This window comes from Hemibagrus wyckioides, linkage group LG02 (assembly GCF_019097595.1).
Source record: "Hemibagrus wyckioides isolate EC202008001 linkage group LG02, SWU_Hwy_1.0, whole genome shotgun sequence".
In the NCBI taxonomy this organism is placed as follows: domain Eukaryota; kingdom Metazoa; phylum Chordata; class Actinopteri; order Siluriformes; family Bagridae; genus Hemibagrus; species Hemibagrus wyckioides.
Window position 1 is genome coordinate 21,709,787 of NC_080711.1, and position 26,473 is coordinate 21,736,259.

General features: G+C 38.1%; 1 gene segment (V, D, J or C); it reads left to right on the forward strand.

Annotated features, from left to right (window-relative positions):
- Positions 1–5,794: 5,794 nt before the first annotated feature.
- LOC131342443 (immunoglobulin heavy variable 3-74-like) lies at positions 5,795–6,225 on the forward strand (the record flags this gene model as incomplete). The annotated part of the segment is given in 2 exon segments: positions 5,795–5,834; positions 5,933–6,225. Coding segments are annotated over 2 exon segments (333 nt in total), but the record flags the coding sequence as incomplete, so codon positions are not given.
- Positions 6,226–26,473: the final 20,248 nt, after the last annotated feature.

Sequence of the window (26,473 nt, forward strand, 5' to 3'; positions counted from 1 at the left end):
GAGTTTATCCAGATCACTAAACATACATGTGATAAATATTCTAATTTAAAACTTTACAGTATATGCTGTATTTTGTAGAAATCTATTCCATCCTAATCACATTATATACAGTTTGAGAGCATATAATGGATGGATGCATAAACAAAAAAAGCATGAACATTGTGGGAAGAAGAGAATGTTCCATATACAAAATATTGTTCTTAGTTAGGTTTATAAAGTTTATAAGGAAGACTTGTCATCTTTATAAGAGTTTTTCTCCCAATTCTAAACCCACACATACAGTACTTCATCAGATGAATCTCCTCCTGATGATTTAAATACATTTCAGATACATTCTCCTCCCATCATCAGCAGATAAGCAAATCCAAGCATCAGAGCTGGATCTCACTCTATTTATATGATGTGATGGTGTCTGTTAAACTTTGGAGAACAGAGAAGACTCCAGTACAAACAACACACACCATGTTCTCTACATCTCTACTGCTCCTGCTGGCAGCTGCTTCTTGTGAGTGCTTTATCAAATTCATTCATTTACTAGATGAAGAATAAAGGTGCAGCAGATATTGTGTGAGATATCACCATGTGTTTTCCTCCACAGATGTACATGGTGAGGAACTGACTCAGCCTGCTTCCATGACAGTCCAGCCAGGCCAGAGTCTCTCCATCCACTGCAAGGTTTCATATTCAGTTACGAGCTATCATACAGCTTGGATACGACAACCTGCAGGAAAAGCTCTGGAGTGGATTGGGCGCATCAGTAACAGTGGGGGTACAGCTTATAGTGACAAACTGAAAAATAAGTTCAGCATCTCCAGAGATACTTCTACTAACACAATAACAATTGGAGGACAGAACATGCAGACTGAAGACACAGCTGTGTATTACTGCGCTCGTTACACACAGTGAGACAGATCAACAACATCACTGTACAAAAACTCCTCATCCAGTGTTCATTATAACAGATTGTCCACAAGATACATGTAATGAACGGGGATGAACCGGCCGATGGCAGAGATCAAACCCTGATCACCACCGTAAGCTCTATCACCCGCAATAGCAGATCAGACCCAAACGCAGGGATCCAGTACGTGCACTGTTTTTATTTAACAAAACTAAACACAACTACATTAAACGTGACAGAAATAAACTATAAATATGACATGAAAAATTCAATAACCTCAACAAAACATGACTATAACATAAAAGCCTAAATAACACGGCGTTCGGCCTTACAGCACACATACACCGCTACGTCAACACATATTTAAAAATAATGACAGAAGGGCAAAGATATATAAAGCAGCACATCAATGGAAAACAAGGGACAGGTGAGAAAGCAGGAAAACTCATTAGGAAAAGGCGTGGCACCGCCCACACAGGAATAACACAATAATAAATAAACCACTTGCCAGTACCCAAGGAACTGTCCCAATAACTCTTGACTATACAACACTGACAAAAATAAATGAATGAATGAATGAATGAATGAATGAATGAATGAATGAATGAATAAATAAATAAATAAATAAATAAATAAATAAATAAATAAATAAATAAATAAATATTGTAGTGTAGATTTTAAACCATAATACTATATCTAACATTACTGCACATGATGATGAAGCCGTGGGTGGATAAGACAATCTGCAACACCCTGAGATCCCGCTCCGCTGCCTACAACGCGGGGCTCGTCACCCAACCCAGTCTCACGCCATTACATGCAATAGTCACGTAATTTAATCTATTGATTCATGCACACTGACACAAATTTCCCTTTTTTTTTCGTGCCAGACAGCACGATTTTCAAACTAATTCACTTTCGTGACTATTGCACGTAATGGCGTGAGACTGGGTTGCGTCACCGGGAACATGGACGACTACAAGGCTGCGTCTTACAGTGTGCGCAGAACGGAGAACGAGGCAAAGCAGTGCTACGGGAGGAAACTAGAGTCGCAATTCCAACATGGCGGCTCTAGGAGCCTGTGGCAGGGACTTAGAACCATCAGGGACTATAAAACACCACCCTCCAGAATGGGGAATGCGGACGCTTCTCTGGCAGACGAGCTAAACACTTTTTATGATCGCTTCGAGGCTGCAGCTAATCAAGCTAGCTGTGCTAGTGGCACAAACAGCATGCATGCTGAGAGAGCCAGTGAGGTTAACGCGTTCACCATCTCGGAGCCTGACGTGAGGAGGACATTCAGGAGAGAGAACACGAGGAAGGCAGCAGGACCAGATGGCATCACAGGTCGGGTTCTGAAAGCGTGCGCTGACCAGCTAGCACCGGTGTTCACCGAGATCTTCAACCTCTCCCTGAAACAGTCTACAGTCCCCTCATGCTTCAAACAGTCCACCATTGTTCCTGTCCTGAAGAAACCCCAGCCCACCTGCCTCAACGACTACCATCCTGTAGCCCTGACTTCAGTAGTGATGAAGTGCTTTGAAAGACTGGTCAGAGACTTCATCACTGCATCACTACCAGACACACTGGATCCACTACAGTTTGCGTACAGGCAAAACCGCTCCACTGAGGACGCCATTTCACACCTCCTTCATACAACAACAAGCCACCTGGACTACAGAAAAGGGAATTATGTAAAAATGCTGTTTGTGGACTACAATTCAGCATTCAACACCATAATTCCTTCCATGCTCACCTCTAAGTTGGAGGTCCTAGGTCTCAGCTCACCCCTGTGCCAGTGGATTTCCAACTTCCTGACAGACAGACCACAAGCCGTACGGATGGGCAAACACACCTCATCCTCCATCACCCTCAGCACTGGAGCTCCTCAAGGTTGTGTTCTGAGCCCCCTGCTGTACTCACTGTACACTTATGACTGTGTGGTCACTTCCAACTCCACCACCATCATTAAGTTTGCTGATGACACTGTTACATTTGGCCTGATCTCAAACAACGACGAGATGGCCTACCTACAGGAGATTAAAAACCTGCAGAGCTGGTGCCAGGTGAACAACCTACTCCTGAACATCAGCAAGACTAAGGAGTTAATAGTGGACTTCAGTACAAAGCAGGAGCGGTCATACCAACCGACCATGATCAGCGGAACCCCAGTGGAGAGAGTGGACAGCTTCCAGTACCTAGGTGTTCACATCACACAGGACTTGACTTGGTCCTGTCATACCAACACCCTGGTAAGAAGGCCCGGCAGCGTCTATACCACCTGAGATGCTTTAGGAACTTTAATCTTCCTTCTCAGGTGCTAAAGACTTTTTACACCTGCACCACTGAGAGTGTCCTGACGGGTAGCATCACTTCCTGGTTCGGGAACAGCACCATGCAGGACAGGCGAGCCCTGCAGAGAGTGGTGGTTTCAGCTGAACGTACCATCCACACCGAGCTCCCTGACCTGCAGGACATCTACAGCAAGTGGTGCTGGATCAGAGCCAGGAAGATTGTGAAGGACCTCAGCCATCCCAACAATGGACTCTTTTATCTGTTGCGTTCAGGGAAGCGCTTCCGCTCCATGAAGGCAAACACAGAGAGAATGAGGAGGAGCTTCTTCCCGCAGACCATTCGGAGTCTGAACCAGGAAACACCTAGAACCTGATACAGATACGGGGACTCTCTCTGCTTTTTTTCATCACTTTGCACAACCTCGCACATTTGCACAAACGGACACTTTGACACTGGACTGGCACAAGTCACTTTATACAATTATTCCAGCATATGGACACTTTAATGATAAACACTGGATCACCTCAATATATGCCATATACACATACATCCCTTCATGTCTGCATTTATGTGTATATATGTGTATATACTGTATGTATTTTTTTAAAAATGGATCTGAAAACAAAAGCAGAAAGAAAGTGAAAAAATAAAGGGCAAAAAGATTTTAGGCATGGACAGGAAAAGAGAAAGAAAAAAATAAGACAAAGAATCAATTGGGAAGTTTTCAAAAGTGCACAAAAACACTCAAACCCTTCTCTAAAGCTTGATCTTACCTGTATATTCTGAACTGTCCTGTAACAATGACAGCATGTCCCGATGTGTTTTACTCCTTTATCACAGCATTTTGAAAATACTGACACTTTTACGAATTTAAGAAAACATTTTGTACTTTTTATTCTTTATAGAAAGTAATATTATGAAACAACCACAAAACAAATTGGTTTCTTTTATCAGTTGTGCTCAGTGTCAGTGTCTGTTTCAGGAAGGGGCTTTAGCGGGCCATGTGCTCCAAGACGAGTTACTGTGACACAACAACCCAAATTTTAACCTGTTTATGTTCAGTGACAGACAGATATAACTGTCCACGACAGCCACACTGACACAAAAGACTTCAGAAACGTATACAAGCACATCCTCCTGAGCTGTAAATATTCCCTCAGCAGGGACCTGCACCCCAGAGACATTTATTAGATATTTTAGTTCTCAGTTTCTTTTCATCTTTTCTCAAACTTAACTAACTCTCATTAGTTCTCATTCAAAAATTCTCATCCCTTTTCTTATAATTATCTCTGGCTGGTGATTAAGGATGAAGACAAAAGTGAAAGCAAAATGATAATTAAATGGTGATGAAATTTTCTTTCCTTTGCAAGTGGGCTCAAAATATATTCTGGTTACATTTGTTAAATCATTTATTTGTTCATTTGTTTACAAAATTTGATGAAAAATGTTTAAAGAAATGATGTACTATAGGAAAACTGTCCCAATAACTAGGAAAAAATACATAACCCATTCTGCATGCAAATTTCCCAGTTCCCAGGCAGATATAAATACACTGCATGTACATGGCAGCCTCTGTGTTTGGTTACGTACAGCAGAGGAATTATGAGCTGGTCTTTTCTTCTTCTTCTGATATCCTTTGTTCCTTGTGGGTAAACATGTCTCTAACATCATACTCAGCTTTTTATATGATAAATATTTCATTCTGTGTTGAGTCCACTCTCCTCTTTTCAGATGTGCGTTGCATCAGTCTGACCTCAGTGCATTGCATCAGTTAAATCTCCCGGAGCCTCCGTGAAGTTGTCCTGTCAGATTTCTGGCTATGCCCTCACTGACTATGGAACAGTCTGGATCAAGCAAGCTCCAGGAAAAGGCTTAGAGTGGATCGGGATCATATGGGGTGGTGGAAGCATAGACTATGGAGCTTCCTTTAAAACTCGTTTCAGCATCTCCAGAGACACGAGCAACAATGTGATTTACTTAGATATCAGCAGCCTGGTGTCAGAGGACACGGCTGTTTACTACTGTGCAAAGACAGACACAGCTGTACAGCTCAGTGCTAGAGGTGTACAAAAACATCAACATCAGTAAAAATGCAAGGATGATCAAATTAACAAGTAATACATTATAATGGGGAAAAAAAAATCTCTTTCATCAAAACAGATGTAAAGCCCCTAGAAGGCAACACTGCAATATATTATACACACCTAACATTTTTTCTGTGTTTTATTTTGTTCTTAATATAAATATGCATGTAATTAATATTTTGGGTCTCATGAATTATTAAATTGGCAAGTTTAACTAAACTAAGCAACACAAGTTCACCTAATTTAAAGTGAAATGCATGTGTCAGTTTTCATCCATTAAAATTAAATAAAATTAAAAAAGTCACACACCACTTGACACATTTCCCTCAGTAATTACACTGATTAGTGCATCTTTATCTTGAGTCTCGGGATTTATTGCCTCTATAGTGGTCATGGACACGCCCTATTCAAATAGATTCAGGTATAAACAGCATGTTCGTGGATGGTCTGGTCATCAGTGTGCTCTTTGATAACACTTATACATTTTAAAATTGTGTGTATGCGAACTGTGAGAATGATTTTAGGACACTGTATTTTATTTGCGCTAATATCATGTACGTTTCACATGATCCTCACTAGGAAATTTAAATATTTACTCAATACTGTTTCTCTCAGCAATATAACATTTAATTCATAACTCCCTTCTTTTCAGATTCTTATGGACAGTCCCTGACCTCATATGCTTCTGTGGTGAAGAAACCAGGAGAATCGGTCACTCTGTCCTGCACCGTGTCTGGACTCTCCCTTAGCTGGCTGCACTGGATCCGTCAGAAACCAGGACAAGGACTGGAATGGATCGGGCGTATTGACAGTGGCACTGGCACTGCATTTGCTCAGTCACTGCAGGGCCAGTTCTCCATCACTAAAGACACCAGTAAAAACATGCTGTACCTAGAAGTGAAGAGTCTGAAAGCTGAAGACACGGCAGTTTATTACTGTGCACGAGAGTCACACTGACACAACAGACTCCAGAGCTGTACAAAAACTTACACAAGCACGTCCTCATGAGCTGTAAATATTCCCTCAGCAGGAAGCTGCACCCCAGAGACATTTATTACAAAGAACAACATCCATTCACACTCAGCACTCAGATCTTCCTCTTTATTCCAATCTAACTTAGCATTTATTAATATTAATCATAATAATCCCCATGTTATGTATCACATTTACATTATGATGTCTTTACTTATTTGACTCGAGGTAAATCAGCACTACGACAATGATTCTGATGACTAGTTGTGACTATATACTGTACTATTCATGCTTTTATTCCTCCTTTGTGATATCAGCTGCAGGAACACTACAGGTAAATGATTAATTTCCTGAATTTAGAAACACAGAGTCTGTTCAGCAGCACAGAATCTGGCAAGAGATCACGTGATATGTACATGTTTTCTGCAGCATCATTACTACAAACTCCTAAATATGAAAATCAGCAGCACACTTGTTTTCAAGAAGGATTCATGAAACTATGGAATCTAACAGCTGAAAGATGTTCATGTAAATTCACCCATATATATATATATAATCAGCCTATTGCTCACCCCAAGTTCATTTCACACGACTGAATAAAATAGCTTGATGATGGAGCTGACGGTTGCTCAGTACTACGTCTTTGTTATAATGTTAACCTGAGACTTCTTTACTGTATATTTCTTCCATCAGAATATCTTGACTGTGTTGATGATGATCTTTGTTATGTTTTATCTGCTAGGTGTCAGCAGTGATGAGATCAGACTGGACCAGTCTCCTGCTGTGGTAAAGAGACCTGGAGAAACTGTGAAGATCTCTTGTAAGATAAGTGGATATTCAATGACAAGCCACAACCTACACTGGATATGACAGAATCCAGGGAAAGCTCTGGAATGGCTTGGCCGGATGAATACAGGCAATAATCAAGCAATATATGCAGAGTCTGTGAAGAACCAGCTCACCTTAACAGAAGACGTCTCAGCAAGTACACAGTACTTAGAGGCCAAGAGTCTGAGGACAGAGGACACTGCAGTTTATTACTGCGCCCGAAGAGCCACAGTGACTGGAGCTGAGGAAGCAGCTGTACTAAAACCAGACACACATTTTCACACAGTGTTTATTTTAAACAAGTCACATGTACTGTTATCATTTATCTGTTATGTACTATGGTTATTAAATAGCTCAATCATATTTTGTTTACAACTGATTATATTACAATCTAGAAATAAATAAACTTTTATTTAATACTGTAAAATTGTGGAGGTGTCCTGAGTGATGCTGAACCTGTCTTTCAGTGACTCTGTGTACCCTGTGCTTCCACTGCTACAAATGAATCCAATCCTCTATATTTTTCTCAGTGGCATGTCGAATTCAGTTTGTACAATAGCTGCTATCAGTCAAGCTATATCCAGACACTTTACAGACAATGGTCAAAGCCTGTCCAGGCTGGACATTCACATGACCTGGCTGAGCAAAATTGATTGTGCCAAAAACAACTGCAATAAAAAATGTAAAAAGTACATATTAATCAAATTTCTCTAAAAAATCTCAAGAACAATTACACAAAGTACAACGATAGATGCTTTAAACAAATGTGTGAACTTACAAGATGCAGATATGCACAGCACCAGGAAATAAACAAGCAGCATGTTTGCTCTTGAGGCTGTACTGGTGGGATCTGCTCTTTGGTCATCAGGCTTTATTGAGGTGTAGTCAGGGACAGAGTTTATATAATGTTAGCGCACGCAAAATGGCTCTTTTCCTGTTTTGGTGTACAGGTTGAAGGGGCTGCTGGATATAGCTGTGATATTTCCTAATGTAATAGGTAGACTGTTTTTTTTTTTTTTACCTTAAACATCAGTGTAAAATACAATAATTAGAATCAGGAATTTATTTAACATCAAAATATAACATTTAGATATCTGCTAGTTTTTTTCTTTGCATTTATCGAGAGGTCAAAATGCCAATGATCTTATGTTCATCATAATTTGTTGTCAAAGGTTGTAATTAGTTATAAATTCTTTTCATAGAGCATTTTTAGTTATTGTTAGCTAAGCAGGTGTGTTGTATTTCTGTTAAAATTATACAATGTCTGTAAAATCAGATTTACATTTTTATTTCAACAAAACCCTCATTCCAGGATACAGTATAAATTATTATTAAATTATAATTCTCTACTTGTTTGTTTTTATGCCTCTAGATGTCAGTCTTTGTAAAGAAGCCCTTCTCAGTATATTTTAACACATTCAGCATCTCTCTCTTTAAACACTCTAATCATTCTCCAGCTTCATTTAACTCAAATAACAGATAATTGCTTTTTTGGGACTCTGCAAAAGTGATCTATATTTAACAACAATATTCAGGTTATTTTATAAATTCTACAGTTATACTCATTTTTGGGGTTTTATAAAATATTTTGAAAATAAATGATAAATGAGCAGGATCAGGAAAGTTTGTGTATTTATGCTTAGCACAGTGCAATAATAATTCAATACAAGCAGCAGGAGTGTTAGGGCACACTAGAAAATACCACAAGAATAACAGTTAATGACCTGAAAATGTCTCGGCTGTTCCTCTGTGAATGTTTTTATATCTCTAGTGGGCGTGTCATGCAAATGAAATCCTGCATTTGAACCATTTATGCTGAAACATTCAGCCCAACAACATACCAGCAGTTTGTGTTCATTTACAGCAGCAGGAATCATTTTAATTCTTTGAGATGGGACTAGGCAGTGTTTTGAGTTACTTTACTCTAGCAATCTTCATTCGATGTTAGTATTATTATTTGTTATAAAGAAACATTTTAAGTATTTTATTACTTGCTTTGTTAACATTAACACAAATGTTTGTATGTTCTTGCAGATTCTTGCAGTCACACACTGATCGAGTCTGATCCAGTGATCATCAAACCTGATCAGTCTCATAAACTGACCTGCACAGCCTCTGGATTAGACATTGGAGGCTACTGGATGGACTGGATCAGACAGGCGCCTGGAAAAGGACTGGAATGGGTTGCAACTATAACATCTGACAGTAGTAGCAAATATTACTCCAGCACTGTTCAGGGCCGCTTCACCATCTCCAGAGACAACAGTAAGAAGCAGGTGTATCTGCAGATGAACAGCATGAGGACAGAAGACACTGCAGTTTATTACTGCACCCGACACACAGTGATACTTCCCCTTAGACATCAGTACAAAAACACATACTTGCTACAGTCACATGACAAACCCACTTTTTAGATTCCTGGAGGTCAAAGAACCAAACTATTTACAGTGTCTCTGACTTACATGTTACCACTTGCCGACTTTAACTGATTGTTTGGACATTTACTGTTGTTAGATTACTTAATTCAATTCTAAATTTAGGCAAAGAAAAAATAATACAACACACACAACATGAGGTCCAGACAGTATAAAATTTTTCTCTACATGCTGTTTTAATCACAGAAATATTTCACAGTGTGACAGAGTGAGAACTATGGATACATTTTAAAATCATTAAAAGTCATTTACATACTATACACCAACATTTATCTTGCATATTGAGTCTTAAATAAATACAAACAAATTTAATCACCAAGGAACATTTCCATTGTGATTATTAAAACCTGCAGAACACCATCATAACAATATGTAAATGAATATGCAAAATGTTCCCCTTACAGCTACATATAGAGAAATATCAGCCACGGTCACTGTGGGCTCTGGAGAGTTTAGCACTGCTTTTAGATAAAAGATGTTCCTTCCAGTTCTGCTGCTGCTGGCAGCTTCATCCTGTGAGTTTCACTTCAGTAATGAACTCAGAGCTGCTAGTAAATTACTGCAGTTATAACCTACTGTACATACATTTTTGATGTACCCTTAATTTTGAAGAATGCTGATTACATTCTACACCAAAAACCCCATATATTTAAATGCAGACTTAAATATAATATAGTTGACCTATACAGTGAGCAGCATGTGGTTGTGGATTGAACACCTCCATAGTGGTCATGGACACTCCCTATTCAAATAGAGTCGTGTATAAACAGCATGTTCTTGCCTGCTCTAGTTTCCAGTGAGCTCTGTGATAGATAACACTCCCATACACTTTAAATCTGGGTGAAGCAGAACTCAGAGAAGGATGATTTTAGGACAGTGTATTTTATTACTACTCATTTCATGTAAGTTTATAATTACTAGCATTATAATCATTATAAGATAACATTACCTAGTTCTACTCTTCTCTTCCAGATTCTTATGGACAGTCCTCAGCTTCTGTGGTGAAGAGACCTGGAGAGTCCATCACTCTGTCCTGTACTGTCTCTGGATTCTCAGTGGGAAGCATATTCACTCAGTCATTGCAGGGCCAGTTCTCCATCACTAAAGACACCAATAAAAACATGCTGTACCCTTGAATAGCTTGTCATCATCATCTCTATCGAAGTAGAAGTTTTGTCAGTTTGCTTTTCTAGAGCATTCAGGCAAGAAGAAAAGACATCAGCAGTGATGTTTGAGAAGCAACTGTTGTTGCCCATAAATCTGGGAATGATTATAAGACGATTGACAAACAGTTTGAATTATCCTAGAATTTAAGAGTGTACTTTCTTTTTCACAAAAACTATATATCACATCCAATGTTTTATTCCAGGCATAACATATCTATTAGCATGAATTGTATATCACTGGTAAATACACACAGTTCATTCCTTGGTTAGAGAGCATAAGAAAAACTCATTCTTTATGTTCATGGAGGCAGATGAATGCTATAAATCACAATTATAGGTGGATTACAGCATGAATACTGTAGAAAGGCATGGTTACACAAAAGAGTTAAACAAAGGAGTTGTTCTCCCCATTAGAAACCCACATAGCCTCCATCAGATGAATCTCCTCCTCATGATTTAAATACATTTCAGATACATTCTCCTCCCATCATCAGCAGATAAGCAAATCCAAGCATCAGAGCTGGATCTCACTCTATTTATATGATGTGATGGTGTCTGTTAAACTTTGGAGAACAGAGAAGACTCCAGTACAAACAACACACACCATGTTCTCTACATCTCTACTGCTCCTGCTGGCAGCTGCTTCTTGTGAGTGCTTTATCAAATTCATTCATTTACGAGATGAAGAATAAAGGTGCAGCAGATATTGTGTGAGATATCACCATGTGTTTTCCTCCACAGATGTACATGGTGTGGAACTGACTCAGCCTGCTTCCATGACAGTCCAGCCAGGCCAGAGTCTCTCCATCCACTGCAAGGTTTCATATTCAGTTACAAGCTATCATACAGCTTGGATCCGACAACCTGCAGGAAAAGCTCTGGAGTGGATTGGACTCATCTATAGTGATGGGGATACAGCTTACAGTGACAAACTGAAAAATAAGTTCAGCATCTCCAGAGACACTTCTACTAACACAATAACAATTGGAGGACAGAACATGCAGACTGAAGACACAGCTGTGTATTACTGCGCTCGTGACACACAGTGAGACAGAATAGTGGATTCCTCTTACAAAAACCTTATGAGACATGTTACACACATCCTCTCAATGCAACTAATAAATCATCTCAGTCACACTTTCACTTTCTTCTACTGGAATGAAGTCAGAATCTTTTGCAGTGTTTTAAAACACAGTCACACAAAGTCATTTTTAAATAAAAAATAAAACATTACTGAAAGAGTTTATTATCAGTTTATTCTGAACTATTATTAATCCCTTCATTTACAGGATTTTAACAACAGTTGAATCAGTGTTTACTGAGTGGATTCAGGAATAATACAGCATGTTTCCAGCAGTGTGTTGTGTTTAACACACAGTCTGTTCTCACAGTGTGAGGTGCAATAATTGAAACAACTGAAGGAGGCAGCAGAGTTTAACAAATAAAGTGAAAAAAGTGAATCCACAAACTGTATTCTGTATGAGACTCATTATCAATCATCTCATTTATCATAATTTAGGAATATTTGTGTTGAATATTACCAAATTTACACTTGATATGTAGTATGATATGAAAACAGAATAAAAAATACATTCTATCCTACATTATCCCTCAGTCATTATCATGATGATGTGAAACCTCTGGTAGGTTTGAGTTTTACTGATTAATTCATTAAGGGAATGCTTTAATTTCTTTAGCAGGTGTGAAATATTTACATTTCATATAATAGGTTTATGTGAAATACTGAAGGCTAAAACATATTAGAGAAATCCTCTCAAAGTCTACTGGATTAAGGGTTTTGCTCCTTGTGGTTTATTCAGAAAGGATACGTAAAAAAGAGAAGCAGATGCTTTATTCCATCATTCACACAAAATTCACAAGATTTAACAACAGACAAGTTGTTAGCTCCTGACTAAATAAATTACTGATTTGTGACCTGAATTATTTCTTTAATTAAATTCAGTTTCTATTAGACACACAGATAAAAAAAGACATATTCTGAACAAACCAGAACATTCTTCTGGGTGTTACAGTGATAAACAGTGATGGATTAAAAAGACATGAGATCTAATGAGTAAAGAGCAGTGATGAACCTGACAGCATGAAACACACCCAGAGTCTTACAGGAAGCTTTTTCTCATCTCAGCTGTTCCTCTGTGAATGTTTTTATATCTCTAGTGGGCGTGTCATGCAAACGAAATCCTGTATTTGAACCATTTATGCTGAAACATTCAGCCCAACAACATACCAGCAGTTTGTGTTCATTTACAGCAGCAGGAATCATTTTAATTCTTTGAGATGGGACTAGGCAGTGTTTTGAGTTACTTTACTTTAGCAATCTTCATTCAATGTTAGTATTATTTATTACATTATTTTAAAAAAACATATTTTTCTTTCGTTCTTTTTTTAATTTTAATGTCTCCTATTCTGTTTCAGATTCCTGCAGTCAGACACTGATCCAGTCTGATCCAGTGATCATCAAACCTGATCAGTCTCATAAACTGACCTGCACAGCCTCTGGATTAGACATTAGTGGCTATTACATGTCTTGGATCAGACAGGTATCTGGAAAAGGACTGGAATGGGTTGCATATATCTCAAGTAGCAGTAGTGACATACGTTACTCCAGCACTGTTCAGGGCCGCTTCACCATCTCCAGAGACAACAGTAAGAAGCAGGTGTATCTGCAGATGAACAGCATGAGGACAGAAGACACTGCAGTTTATTACTGCACCCATGACACACAGTGATACTTCCCCTTAGACATCAGTACAAAAACACATACTTGCTACAGTCACATGACAAACCTACATTTTCAGAACCTGTGGATTCATGGAGGTCAAAGAACCAAAATATTTCGATATATTATCACTTGGTGACTTTTACTGCATCTAGATTGTTGTGATCTTTATCAGGACATTCATACTGATAAAAGATAATGAAATTATTTCACAATATATACTGTACTATGTTTTCAGTCATATGAAAAAGAAAGTACAGACTCTTGAACCCTGTGGGTTTATGTATTATGCTAAAATAAAAAAATCATCTTGTCCTTAGCAGATCTTAAAATTAGGTAAATACAACCTCATCATCACATGACAAATTACACCAAGTCATTATTTATTTAACAAAAGTGAATCTAATCTGTAGAAACCATGTGTAAAGAACTAAATATGCCCTCACTGCTTCCATAGGGATTAATATGGTAAGTAGCAGCCAGGTGCTGCTAATCAAAAGCCCTTAAATAACTTATCATCAGCATCTCTATAGAAGTAGAAGTTTTGTCAGTTTGCTTTTCTGGAGCATTCATGTGTGTGTTAACACAACAGCAAGAAGAAAAGACGTCAGCAGTGATGTTGCTGCCCATCAATCTGAGAAGGGTTATAAGAGCGTTTCCAAACAATTTGAAATACCAGTTTTATTCCATGCATAACATGTCTATTAGAATGAACGATATATCACCAGTAAATACACACAGTTCATTCATTGGTTAGTAAGCAGAAGAAAAACTCCAGTCATTCTTTATGTTCATGGTGGCAGATGAATGCTGTAAATCCCAATTTTAGGGGATTAAACCCGAATATCTGCCATAAGCTTGATCGCCCGAAGTAGCAGATCAGACCCAAACACAGGGATGCAGTACATGCACTGGTTTAATTTAACAAAACAAAACACAACTACATTAAACGTAACAGCAATAAACCATAATTATGACATGGAAAATTAAATAACCTCAACAAAACATGACTATAACATAAAAACATAAATTACATGGCGTCCGGCCTTATAGCACACATACACCGTTACGTCGACACATATGAGTATAATGACCGACACTGACCAATACAGAAGGACAAAGATATATAGAGCAGCACATCAAGGGAAAACAAGGGATAGGTGAGAAAGCAGGAAAATACATTAGGAAAGGGCGTGGCAACGCCCACACAGGAATAACACAGTAATAAATAAATCACTTGCCAGGACCCCTAGGAGTCTGCCAAGGAACTGTCCCAATAACTCCTGACTATACAACACTGACAAAAATAAATAAATAAATAAATAAATAAATAAATAATGACAACCAAGTGTTTCAAGTTATTTTATTTTTGAAATAGTTGTAGTATAGATTTCTAACATTACTGCACACGATAAACACTATAATAATATCACTAACAAGAACTTATTATAATGTAGTAGCTTATTATTATAATGTAGTATGTAATATAATCACCTTAACAGATTAGAATTTGTGTGAGAAGGTTGAAGGTTTAGTTCCTGTTCCTCTCTGTTACAGCATCATGACTCCCTCATGTTTTCTATCATGACATCATGATGCAAATCCAGATTGCTGTGTGTCCATGCAGTATTTATGTGCAGCTGAGCTGAGTGGAGCGATCGAGTCTCATCAACACTCACCATGAAGATCCCACTCTCCTCATTCCTGCTACTTATCAGCCTCATTGGTGAGTTTTCATGCTGAATCTCAAATATCTTTTTCATTGTTTATTATACACTAATATTTTCTTGTTTATGTTGCAGGTATTCAGTGTCAAAGTCTTGAATCTATTCCCACTGGTTCAGTAATAAAAAAACCTGGAGAAACTCTGAGTCTTTCCTGTAAAGGATCTGGGTTTAACTTTGGTGGCTATGGCATGAACTGGATCAGACAACAAACTGGAAAAGCTCTGGAATGGATTGGGGCTATCTGGTATGATGCCAGTAAAACTATATATGCCAAACACATTGAGGGACGTTTGGAAATTACCAGAGACAACTCCAAAAACATGGTGTATCTGCAGCTGACTGGTTTGAGTACACAGGACTCTGCTGTGTATTACTGTGCTAGACACCACAGTGGTACAAACATCTTAATCAGCCGTCCAAAATCCTCCCACAGATGTGGTGAAAGAGAAAAGTGCATTCAATATACAGGGCATTTTCACAAGATCTGCAGGTGGCGCTAGAGCTTAACAAATATACTGTACCATTTTATGTTTCCTTAAAGTGGTCATAAGTACAACATATTCTCATATCCTCAGTCGGAGTTAGATACTCCATCATTTTTATGTCTTTGAGACACTGAACACTGAGACTGTCTCTTAAAATCAAATTTCCAAAGAGGACCAAAAAGGGAAATAATAACATTTACAGAAAAAATGCCAACTTTTAATCAGTGAGTATTAAATACATACATTTCACAAAGGTTCCACAACATTAACTGTTAACTATAAACAAAGAGTTTATACCGTATTCTTCTTTAATTAATTGATAAATAAATTGTAACCGTTCACAGACTGCTGCTGTATAAGAGGAATTGTGATTATAATAATTAGTCACACTGAATATTGGAAAATAATTATCTTCAGGTTTGTAGCAGTAACTCCCTGACACAGTTCAGCCAAAGTATGCAGAACTACACAATGTTTTTTGTTGTTTTCTTTGTACTTTACACAATTAATTATTGGCACATACAACCACCACCTCTACAATTCCTGACATCACACCACCTGCTCCTTGATTATTGTCCTATTAAAACACACCCCCAAGTGTTTTACTCCTTACTGAATATGTGTATATGAAGAGTGAGTTCTCTTAACAGACCTGAGGAATTCCTGCGAACCTGTCTCCCTATCCTCTTTAATGTGCTCTGAACTTCCAATGCCTGAACCTGTCTCTCGCTATTCCTCTAATCTTATAAATCCTAAAGATTTGGAATCAATTTAGAAAATCATTTGCCCTTCATAGTCTCTCCTTACATGCCCCCTTAAGTAAAAACCATATGTTCACTCCTTCAATAATGGACAATGCCTTTGATATTTGGGTTAAGAGTGGGATATATACATTACAAGATCTTTATATAAATAATACTTTTGCGTCTTTTGATGAATTAGTTAACAGATTTAAGATTCCCAGGTCCCATTTCTTTAGATATCTGCAAGTATGAAACTTTCTGGTTACACATATTGATTGTTTTCCTTCATAACTTTCTGCATCCCTATTAGACTCTATTTTTAAGGTAGGAAAAGATTCCAATCAAATCATTGGCAAAATTTATAACCTCCTCAATCAGCATAACCTGGCGTATTTAGATTGCTTAAAAAAGCCATGGAAGAGGATCTGAATGAACAAATTTCAGAGATAACTTGGCAGAATATTATTAAACAGATCTGTTTGTCATCTATATGTCAACGACATATGATTGTGAAATTTAAGGTGGTACACCGACTCCACTGGTCAAAGGTGAGGCTATCTAAATTCTGGCCAGAGCTAGACCCTATTTGTGACAGATGTAGGCAAGCTCCTGCAAGCCTTCTATATATGTTTTGGACATGCCTGTGTTTGTATAATTTCTGGAAATTGATTTTTGGTGCATTCTCAGAAATAATAGTTTTGCCAATAGACCCATCTCCTTTTATAGCGGTATTTGGTGTTGTAACACAAAACCTGTGCAGACGTAGCTATAATTGTGAAATATTGGCCTTTTGCACACTCCTTGCTAGACCCCCACCCCCCTACTTTCCCTCACTGGATTAAAGAGACCATGAAATATCTTAAACTGGAAAAAATAAGATACTCTCTGCAAGGATCTTCCCAAAAATTCTATGCAAACTGGCAACCTTTTTTGTCATTTGTTGAAAAGCACAAGTAGGGAACACAGCCCCAAGAAGAGGCTTTTTTTTTTAAAGTTATTCATTTACTGTTTTTATTTGTTTATTTTATTTTATTTATTTAATTTATTAATTAATTAATTTATTTTTTTATTGTTTTTTTTTGTTGTTGTTGTTCTCATGTCTTCTTTGTACAATGTAATTGATGCTTTATGTCTGATGGGTAGAGGGTTGGGTTGGGCTATGTTGTATTTCTTCTGTTTTTTGTTTGTATCTTGTAAAATTATAAATAAAGAGATCTTGTTCAAAAAATTCAGAGACCTGATAAAGTCTCTTAATGTTCCATATTTTATAGATTTATATTCACAGATTACAGAGGTTCATTAGATGAGAAGATTTTCATGTGTAGAGGAATCCATCCCATTTTGTCCCTAAGATAAGAAGTGTCTCTATGCAAATGTCCCTGTTATATATTTAAGCAACAAAGACCAAGAGCTTTTACTTCTTCTGCTTCAACACACACCATGATCTCTACATCCCTACTGCTGCTGCTGCAGCAACACTTTTGTTTTTGCCCCCATTTTTCATGAGCTGAACTCAAAGACTTTTTCTATGTACACAAAAGGCCTATTTCTCTCAAATATTGTTCACAAATCTGTCTAAATGTGTGTTAGTGAGCACTTCTCCTTTGCTGAGATAATCCATCCACCTCACAGGTGTGGCATATCAAGACGCTGATTAGACAGCATGATTATTGCACAGGTATGCCTTAGGCTGGCCGCAATAAAGAGTTAAATTCAGAGTTAAATGTTACTTAACTCACAGTCATTCTACTAAATTTAAGTTTTGCAGTTTATTCATTATTACATTAAAAATAAATGTGTTGACCTGGAAAAGACTTCATGTGTTCAACACTGTCTAGTATAAATAAATCTGAAAGCTTTAATTTCTCTTTTGCATGTCTCTCAACCTCAAATAAAGTTCTAGCTTTTCAAGATATCATTCTGATTATGGTGCAGAAGCATCGCAGACTTGATCACAGTGTGCCATCACGGTGGAAAGAAATGACATTGTCTGACACGTTGTACCATATAAGAGTTTAGACAACTAAACATGTGTGTAATATTTATTCCAATTTTATAGGTATACTGTATTTTGTATAAATTCATCTGTCCTAATCACATTACAGACAGTTTGAGAGCATATAATGGATAAACAAAAAAAATGGACAGTTTTAGGTAAATTATATCATGAACTTTGTTTGAAAAAAAGAATGTTCCAAATATAAAATCTTTTTATAATGGGGTTTATAAAATTTATAAAAGTGTCTTTTCTCAAACAAAAGAGTTTTTCTCCCCATTATAAACCCACATATCCTCCATCAGATGAATCTCCTCCTCATGATTTAAATACATTTCAGATACATTCTCCTCCCATCATCAGCAGATAAGCAAATCCAAGCGTCAGAGCTGGATCTCACTCTATTTATATGATGTGATGGTGTCTGTTAAACTTTGGAGAACAGAGAAGACTCCAGTACAAACAACACACACCATGTTCTCTACATCTCTACTGCTCCTGCTGGCAGCTGCTTCTTGTGAGTGCTTTATCAAATTCATTCATTTACTAGATGAAGAATAAAGGTGCAGCAGATATTGTGTGAGATATCACCATGTGTTTTCCTCCACAGATGTACATGGTGAGGAACTGACTCAGCCTGCTTCCATGACAGTCCAGCCAGGCCAGAGTCTCTCCATCCACTGCAAGGTTTCATATTCAGTTACGAGCTATCGTACAGCTTGGATCCGACAACCTGCAGGAAAAGCTCTGGAGTGGATTGGAATCATCTATTATGATGGGGATACAGCTTACAGTGACAAACTGAAAAATAAGTTCAGCATCTCCAGAGACACTTCTACTAACACAATAACAATTGGAGGACAGAACATGCAGACTGAAGACACAGCTGTGTATTACTGCGCTCGTCACCACAGTGAGACAGAATAGTGGATTCCTCTTACAAAAAATTTATGAGACATGTTACACACATCCTCTCAATGCAACTAATAAATCATCTCAGTCACACTTTCACTTTCTTTCACTGGAATAAAATTGTAATAATTTTCAGCATTTTAAAACACAGTCATACAAAGTTACATAAAAAAGAAAACATTATTGAAAGAGTTTTCATTTTACAGGATTTTTAATCAACAGATGGAATCAGTGTTTAATGAGTGGATTCAGGAATAATACAGCATGTTTCCAGCAGTGTGTTGTGTTTAACACACAGTCTGTTCTCACAGTGTGAGGTGCAATAATTGATGTGGTGCAAAATTACACAAAAACACTCAAACCCTTCTCTAAAACTTGATCTTACCTGTATATTCTGAACTGTCCTGTAACAATGACAGCATGTCCCGATGTGTTTTACTCCTTTATCACAGCATTTTGAAAATAATGACATTTTTATGAATTCAAAACAACATTTTGTACTTTTAATATTAAAGTAATATTATGAAACAACCACAAAACAAATTGGTTCCTTTTATCAGTTGTGCTCAGTGTCAGTGTCTGTTTCAGGAAGGGGCTTTAGCGGGCCATGTGCTCCAAGACGAGTTACTGTGACACAACAACCCAAATTTTAACCTGTTTATGTTCAGTGATGGACATGGTTCAGGATATAACTGTCCACGACAGCCACACTGACACAAAAGACTTCAGAAACGTATACAAGCACATCCTCCTGAGCTGTAAATATTCCCTCAGCAGGGACCTGCACCCCAGAGACATTTATTATAAATAGCTACATTTAGTAAAACAGGTTCTTGAATGTTTCCTAATGTGTTCATTAGATAAGTAAGGCATCTTCAAAAATTATTTGACTTGTGTTCCATTTCTGATAGAGAAACATTCTGTTGTAGGGATTTATAAAGTTACCTTATCATTCAGATAGCTATACAGTGAGCAGCATGTGGTTGTGGATTGAACACCTCCATAGTGGTCATGGACACTCCCTATTCAAATAGAGTTGTGTATAAACAGCATGTTCTTGGCTGCTCTAGTTTCCAGTGAGCTCTGTGATAGATAACACTCCCATACACTTTAAATCTGGGTGAAGCAGAACTCAGAGAAGGATGATTTTAGGACAGTGTATTTTATTACTACTCATTTCATGTAAGTTTTTTTATGTAAGATAATTACTAGAATTATAATCATTATAAGATACCATTACCTAGTTCTACTCTTCTCTTTTAGATTCTTATGGACAGTTCCTAATCTCTGCTTCTGTGGTGAAGAGACCTGGAGAGTCGGTCACTCTGTCCTGTACTGTCTCTGGATTCTCAGTGGGAAGCAACTACATGAACTGGATCTATCAGAAACCAGGACAAGGACTGGAGTGGATTGTCAATGTATTGACAATGGCACTATGGCACTATATTCACTCTGTCACTGCAGGGCCAGTTCTCCATCACTAAAGACACCAGTAAAAACATGCTGTACCTAGATGTGAAGAGTCTGAAAGCTGAAGACACGGCAGTTTATTACTGTGCACGAGACTCACACTGACACAACAGACTCCAGAGCTGTACAAAAACTTACACAAGGACGTCCTCATGAGCTGTAAATATTCCCTCAGCAGGAAGCTGCAGAGACATTTATTATAAAGAACAACATCTATTTACACTCAGCTTTGAGATCTTCTTCTTTATTCCAATCTCTTCTAGTAGTTATTAATATTAATAATAATTCCCATGTTATTTATCACATTTACATTATAATGTCTTGGCAAATCAGCTCCAGGACAATGATTCTGATGACTAGTTGTCTATATACTGTACTATTCATGCTTTTATTCTTCCTATTTCTTATGCCCAGCTGCAAGAACACTACAGGTCAATAGTTAATTCCTGAATTTGGAAACACAGAGTCTATTCAGCAGCACAGAATCTGATGAGAGATCAAACGAAATGTACTTGTCAGGTACTCTACTACAAACGCCTGAATATAAAAATCACCTTTAGGGGGCAGCAGCACACTTGTTTTCACGAAGGATTCATGAAACTATGAAATCTAATACATTAAGTTTTTTTATGAAAATTTGTCCTGTATTATAAAAAAAAAAAAAAATCAGCCTCTTGCTCACCAGAAGTTTGTCACACGACTGAATCAAAGAGGTTGATGATGGGGCAGAGGGTCACTCACTACTACATCTTTGTTATAATGATAACCAAAGGTACCTGAGACTACTTTACTTTATATTTCTACCCTCAGAATATCTTGTCTGTGTTCATGATCATCTTGGATTGTTATGTTTTATCTGCTAGGTGTCAGCAGTGATGAGATCAGACTGGACCAGTCTCCTGCTGTGGTAAAGAGACCTGGAGAAACTGTGAAGATCTCTTGTAAGATACACAGCTTTGATATGACTGAGTACTACATGCAACCAGGGAAAGCTCTGGAATGGCTTGGCCAGATGGATGCTGGCAAAAATCAACCAATATATACAGAGACTGTGAAGAACCAGCTCACCTTTACAAAAGATGTCTCAGCAAGTCTTGACCTCTAAGTACAACACAGTACTTAGAGGTCAAGACTCTGAGGACAGTGGACACTGCAGTTTATTACTGCGCTCGAGAAGCCACAGTGACTGGATCTAAGGAAGCAGCTGTACTAAAACCAGACACACATTTTCACACAGTGTTTATTTTGAACAAGTCACATGTACTGTTATCATTTATCTATTATGTTCTGTGGTTATTGAAAAGCTCAATTAGATTTTGTTTACAATTGATTATATTACAATCCAGAAATAAATAAATGTGTATTAAACAGTTTAATGTTTTCTTGAAATGTTGAAAATCTTACCCACCATTCAGACTCTCTAAAGACCAAGTGATACCATTTCTGATCACCCATTATATCTGTACTTTTATACTGGCAGTTTGGCTTTAACAGCATCAACAATGTTCATTTTCTGGTTCTCTACATGACTCTAAATAAATTGCAGTTAAATTTCTCTGTCTGCATCTGCAGGTTTTATGTGTTCAGGAGTCCACAAGAGAACAAATGTCATTTCAGGAACACTGAGTGTACAGTTGTACAATTTACAGAAGACAAGTCACCTGTTTGATTCCTGATTCAATTTCTTGAAGAAGATCATTTTAAACTTTTGAATAAGAAAGAAGAAGAAGTATAGAGAATAGTTTCACTGTTGAGTTGTTGATAGATATTAGATTTCAGCTTTGCCTTCTGCTCACTAGAGATTACAATTCTTCTTCAGAATTTAAAAACACCTGATCTAGAATCTTCTCAGCTATTTCTCTCTGGATTCATCAGTTAAAGCCTCTAGAGGGCAGACTATACCAGAATGAACATCATGTTCTATTGAACGGTTTGATTATAATGTTAAATGTAGTTCATGCTGTTCAGAAAACACTGCAGTATTTCACCATGTCAGAGTCAAATTTGACATGAGAATCATTTCTGTGTTAATGTAATTCTCTAGAGTGCAGCTTACACATGACTGATAACGACATAAAGGATTGTTTATCTAATTATTATTATTTTCATGTATTACGGCAGAGATTCAGATGAATTTGAGGGAACTGGAAATAGATCAGTTTTCAACTGCTCATTAGTCTTCCTTCAACACAAACATGTTAGCTTCAGCTCCACTGCTGCTGCTGGCTCTCGCCCCCTGTGAGTGTTTGGATTCAAGCTTTATTATTTCATCTGATCCTTTCAGTTGGACATGTCAACCTTTTCTTTTTCTCTTTTCACAGTTCTGTGCTACTGAGCTCATCCAGCCAGACTCACTGCTTATAAAGCCAGGAGACACTTTAACCATCACCTGTAAAGTGTCTGGAGCTTCTATTACTGATAGCAGCAGTCACTATGGAACAGCTTGGATTCGACAACCTGCAGGAAAAGCTTTAGAATGGATCAACACCATTTATTATAATGGCAGTGTTAATAAGAAAGATTCACTTAAAGACAAGTTTGTGGTTTCTTGAGACACTTCCAGTAACACTGTGACCTTAGGGGGACAGAACATGCAGACTGAAGACACAGCTGTGTATTACTGCGCTCGTGATCCACACAGTGACACGACAAGCTGCAGTGCAATTCACTTCTTAAATTAAATAACAAACAACATTTTACCAAGTAACTAATTCCCACATTACAAACACTTACAGTCTAAACACTCAGCTAATTATTTAACAAAAACTAATAAAAAGTTTACTCAGTTCATTGTTATGAAGAATATGTTGCTGTTTGAAATGAAAAATGTCTGAATGTCCAGTTAACATTCCATCTGTTTCACATGTTTGAAAGCAGTTTTTACTTCATATAACTGAGTTCAAATTGATACAATAATTCCTCCAATAATGTTGAGTCAATAAACAACAAGATACAGAGAGAGGTATTAGAAGAACAAAACACGTCCACACATGCTACTGTATCCCAGCACCCTGTCCTTGATTATTTTCATACAACATCATGCCCCATGTGTTTTATTCCTTACTTATTCTGTCACTGAGATCTTCTGCTTCTGCTGTATTTTAGATAAAGGTGAAATTATTCTCAATACAGGACCAAGTTACTGATTTCTGATTCATAGAGAGGACAGCTTTCTCTCGTGTGAACGAAACAGCATGAAACACACCCAGAGTCTTACAGGAAGCTTTTTCTCATCTCAGCTGTTCCCCTGTGAATGTTTTTATATCTCTAGTGGGCGTGTCATGCAAATGAAATCCTGTATTTGAACCATTTATACTGAAACATTCAGCCCAACAACATACCAGCAGTTTGTGTTCATTTACAGCAGCAGGAATCATTTTAATTCTTTGAGATGGGACTAGGCAGTGTTTTGAGTTACTTTTCTTTAGCAATGTTCATTCAATGTTAGTATAATTATTCATTTCATATAGAGCATCATTTTAAGGATTTTCATATTTGCTTTTTTAACATGAACACAAATGTTTGTATGTTCTTGCAGATTCCTGCAGTCAGACACTGACCGAGTCTGATCCAGTGATCATCAAACCTGATCAGTCTCATAAACTGACCTGCACAGCCTCTGGATTAGACATTAGTAGCCATTACCTGGCTTGGATCAGACAGGCGCCTGGAAAAGGACTGGAATGGGTTGCAAGCATCTACAGTAGTAGTAGTTACATATATTACTCCAGCACTTTTAAGGGCCGTTTCACCATCTCCAGAGACGACAGTAAGAAGCAGGTGTATCTGCAGATGAACAGCATGAAGACAGAAGACACTGCAGTTTATTACTGCGCCCGTGACACACAGTGATACTTCCCCTTAGACATCAGTACAAAAACACATACTTGCTCTAGTCACATGATAAACCCACATTTTCAGATCCAAGGAGGTCAAAGGAACAAAATGGTGTTTGATTTCCCTGTGTGTCTGCAGTCTGTATATGAAATCATCTTTTAACATCTCATTAATACGCATTCAGCTTGAGTTACAGTGATACACAGTGATGGATTAAAAAGACATGAGATCTAATGAGTAAAGAGCAGTGATGAACCTGACAGCATGAAACACACCCAGAGTCTTACAGGAAGCTTTTTCTCATCTCAGCTGTTCCTCTGTGAATGTTTTTATATCTCTAGTGGGCGTGTCATGCAAATGAAGTCCTGCATTTGAACCATTTATACTGAAACATTCAGCCCAACAACATACCAGCAGTTTGTGTTCATTTACAGCAGCAGGAATCATTTTAATTCTTTGAGATGGGACCTGACTGACTCACCCCAGTTAAATGATCCGATTCTGCATATTAACTCATGATTCATGAGTCCAAGGTTTTTTATTATGAAACAATACAGAACATTATATATTATACATTAACATTATTGCAGTTCTTAAACATAGCAGAGAAAAAGCAGACTCGCAGAGCCGGGTCATAGACTGATTCAGCTGATTCTCAGTGGACTCGTGGAGCCGGGTCATAGACTGATTCAGCTGATTCTCAGCGGACTCGTGGAGCCGGGTCATAGACTGATTCAGCTGATTCTCAGTGGACTCGTGGAGCCGGGTCATAGACTGATTCAGCTGATTCTCAGTGGACTCGTGGAGCCGGGTCATAGACTGATTCAGCTGATTCTCAGTGGACTCGTGGAGCCGGGTCATAGACTGATTCAGCTGATTCTCAGTGGACTCGTGGAGCCGGGTCATAGACTGATTCAGCTGATTCTCAGTGGACTCGTGGAGCCGGGTCATAGACTGATTCAGCTGATTCTCAGCGGACTCGTGGAGCCGGGTCATAGACTGATTCAGCTGATTCTCAGCGGACTCGTGGAGCCGGGTCATAGACTGATTCAGCTGATTCTCAGCGGACTCGTGGAGCTGGGTCATAGACTGATTCAGTTGATTCTCAGCGGACTCGTGGAGCCGGGTCATAGACTGAGGCCTAGTCCACATGTACACGGGTATTTTTAAAAACAGAGTTTTTCCTCCTTCATTTTTAAAAAAAAATCTTGTCCACATGAAAACGCAAAAACGCAGTCTGAAGCACTGTCAAGAGCATGCCAAACCAACAGGTGGCAATATAATCTCAACCGTAAAGCCATGTTGGCCAATCAGAAGCCTGAGAAAAATGTTATTACCGGTTCCGCTAGGCTAACAACATGGCACACCGAGGAAGGGGAGAATCATATGTGTGGACTGATAATGAAGTAAAATTATTTCTTAACGTCACAACTGAATATAAAAATACCAAAACACAGGAAAACGTGGACTGGGAGTCTTGTCAGTCCAAGTATGCTGACGTCCTAGCTCTTTTCCTTGAGCAGTACCCTCCTGAGACGTCCACAGAATTTCCTCATCGCAAAGAGGATATAACCAGGGCCATCATCACCAACAAGCTAAAGGTGATACGGGGGAAATACTGACAAGCGGTGGACTCCGGTCGGAAAAGCAGTCACGGCAGAGTGGTTCTACTCTACTTTGAAGTATGTGAGCTGATAAGGGGTGGTTCACCAGCAACGACTACCATTTCATCTGGTATAGAAACGACAGATGTTATTACGGCTTCTCATTGCAGATCGGATTCTGCATCTTCATCTACACTTGACTTGTCGTTTGTGGAAATGTCTTCTGTGTCTGATAAACTTCAAGAGTCTGACGGCAGCAATTTGGCCCCCTCGGTGGT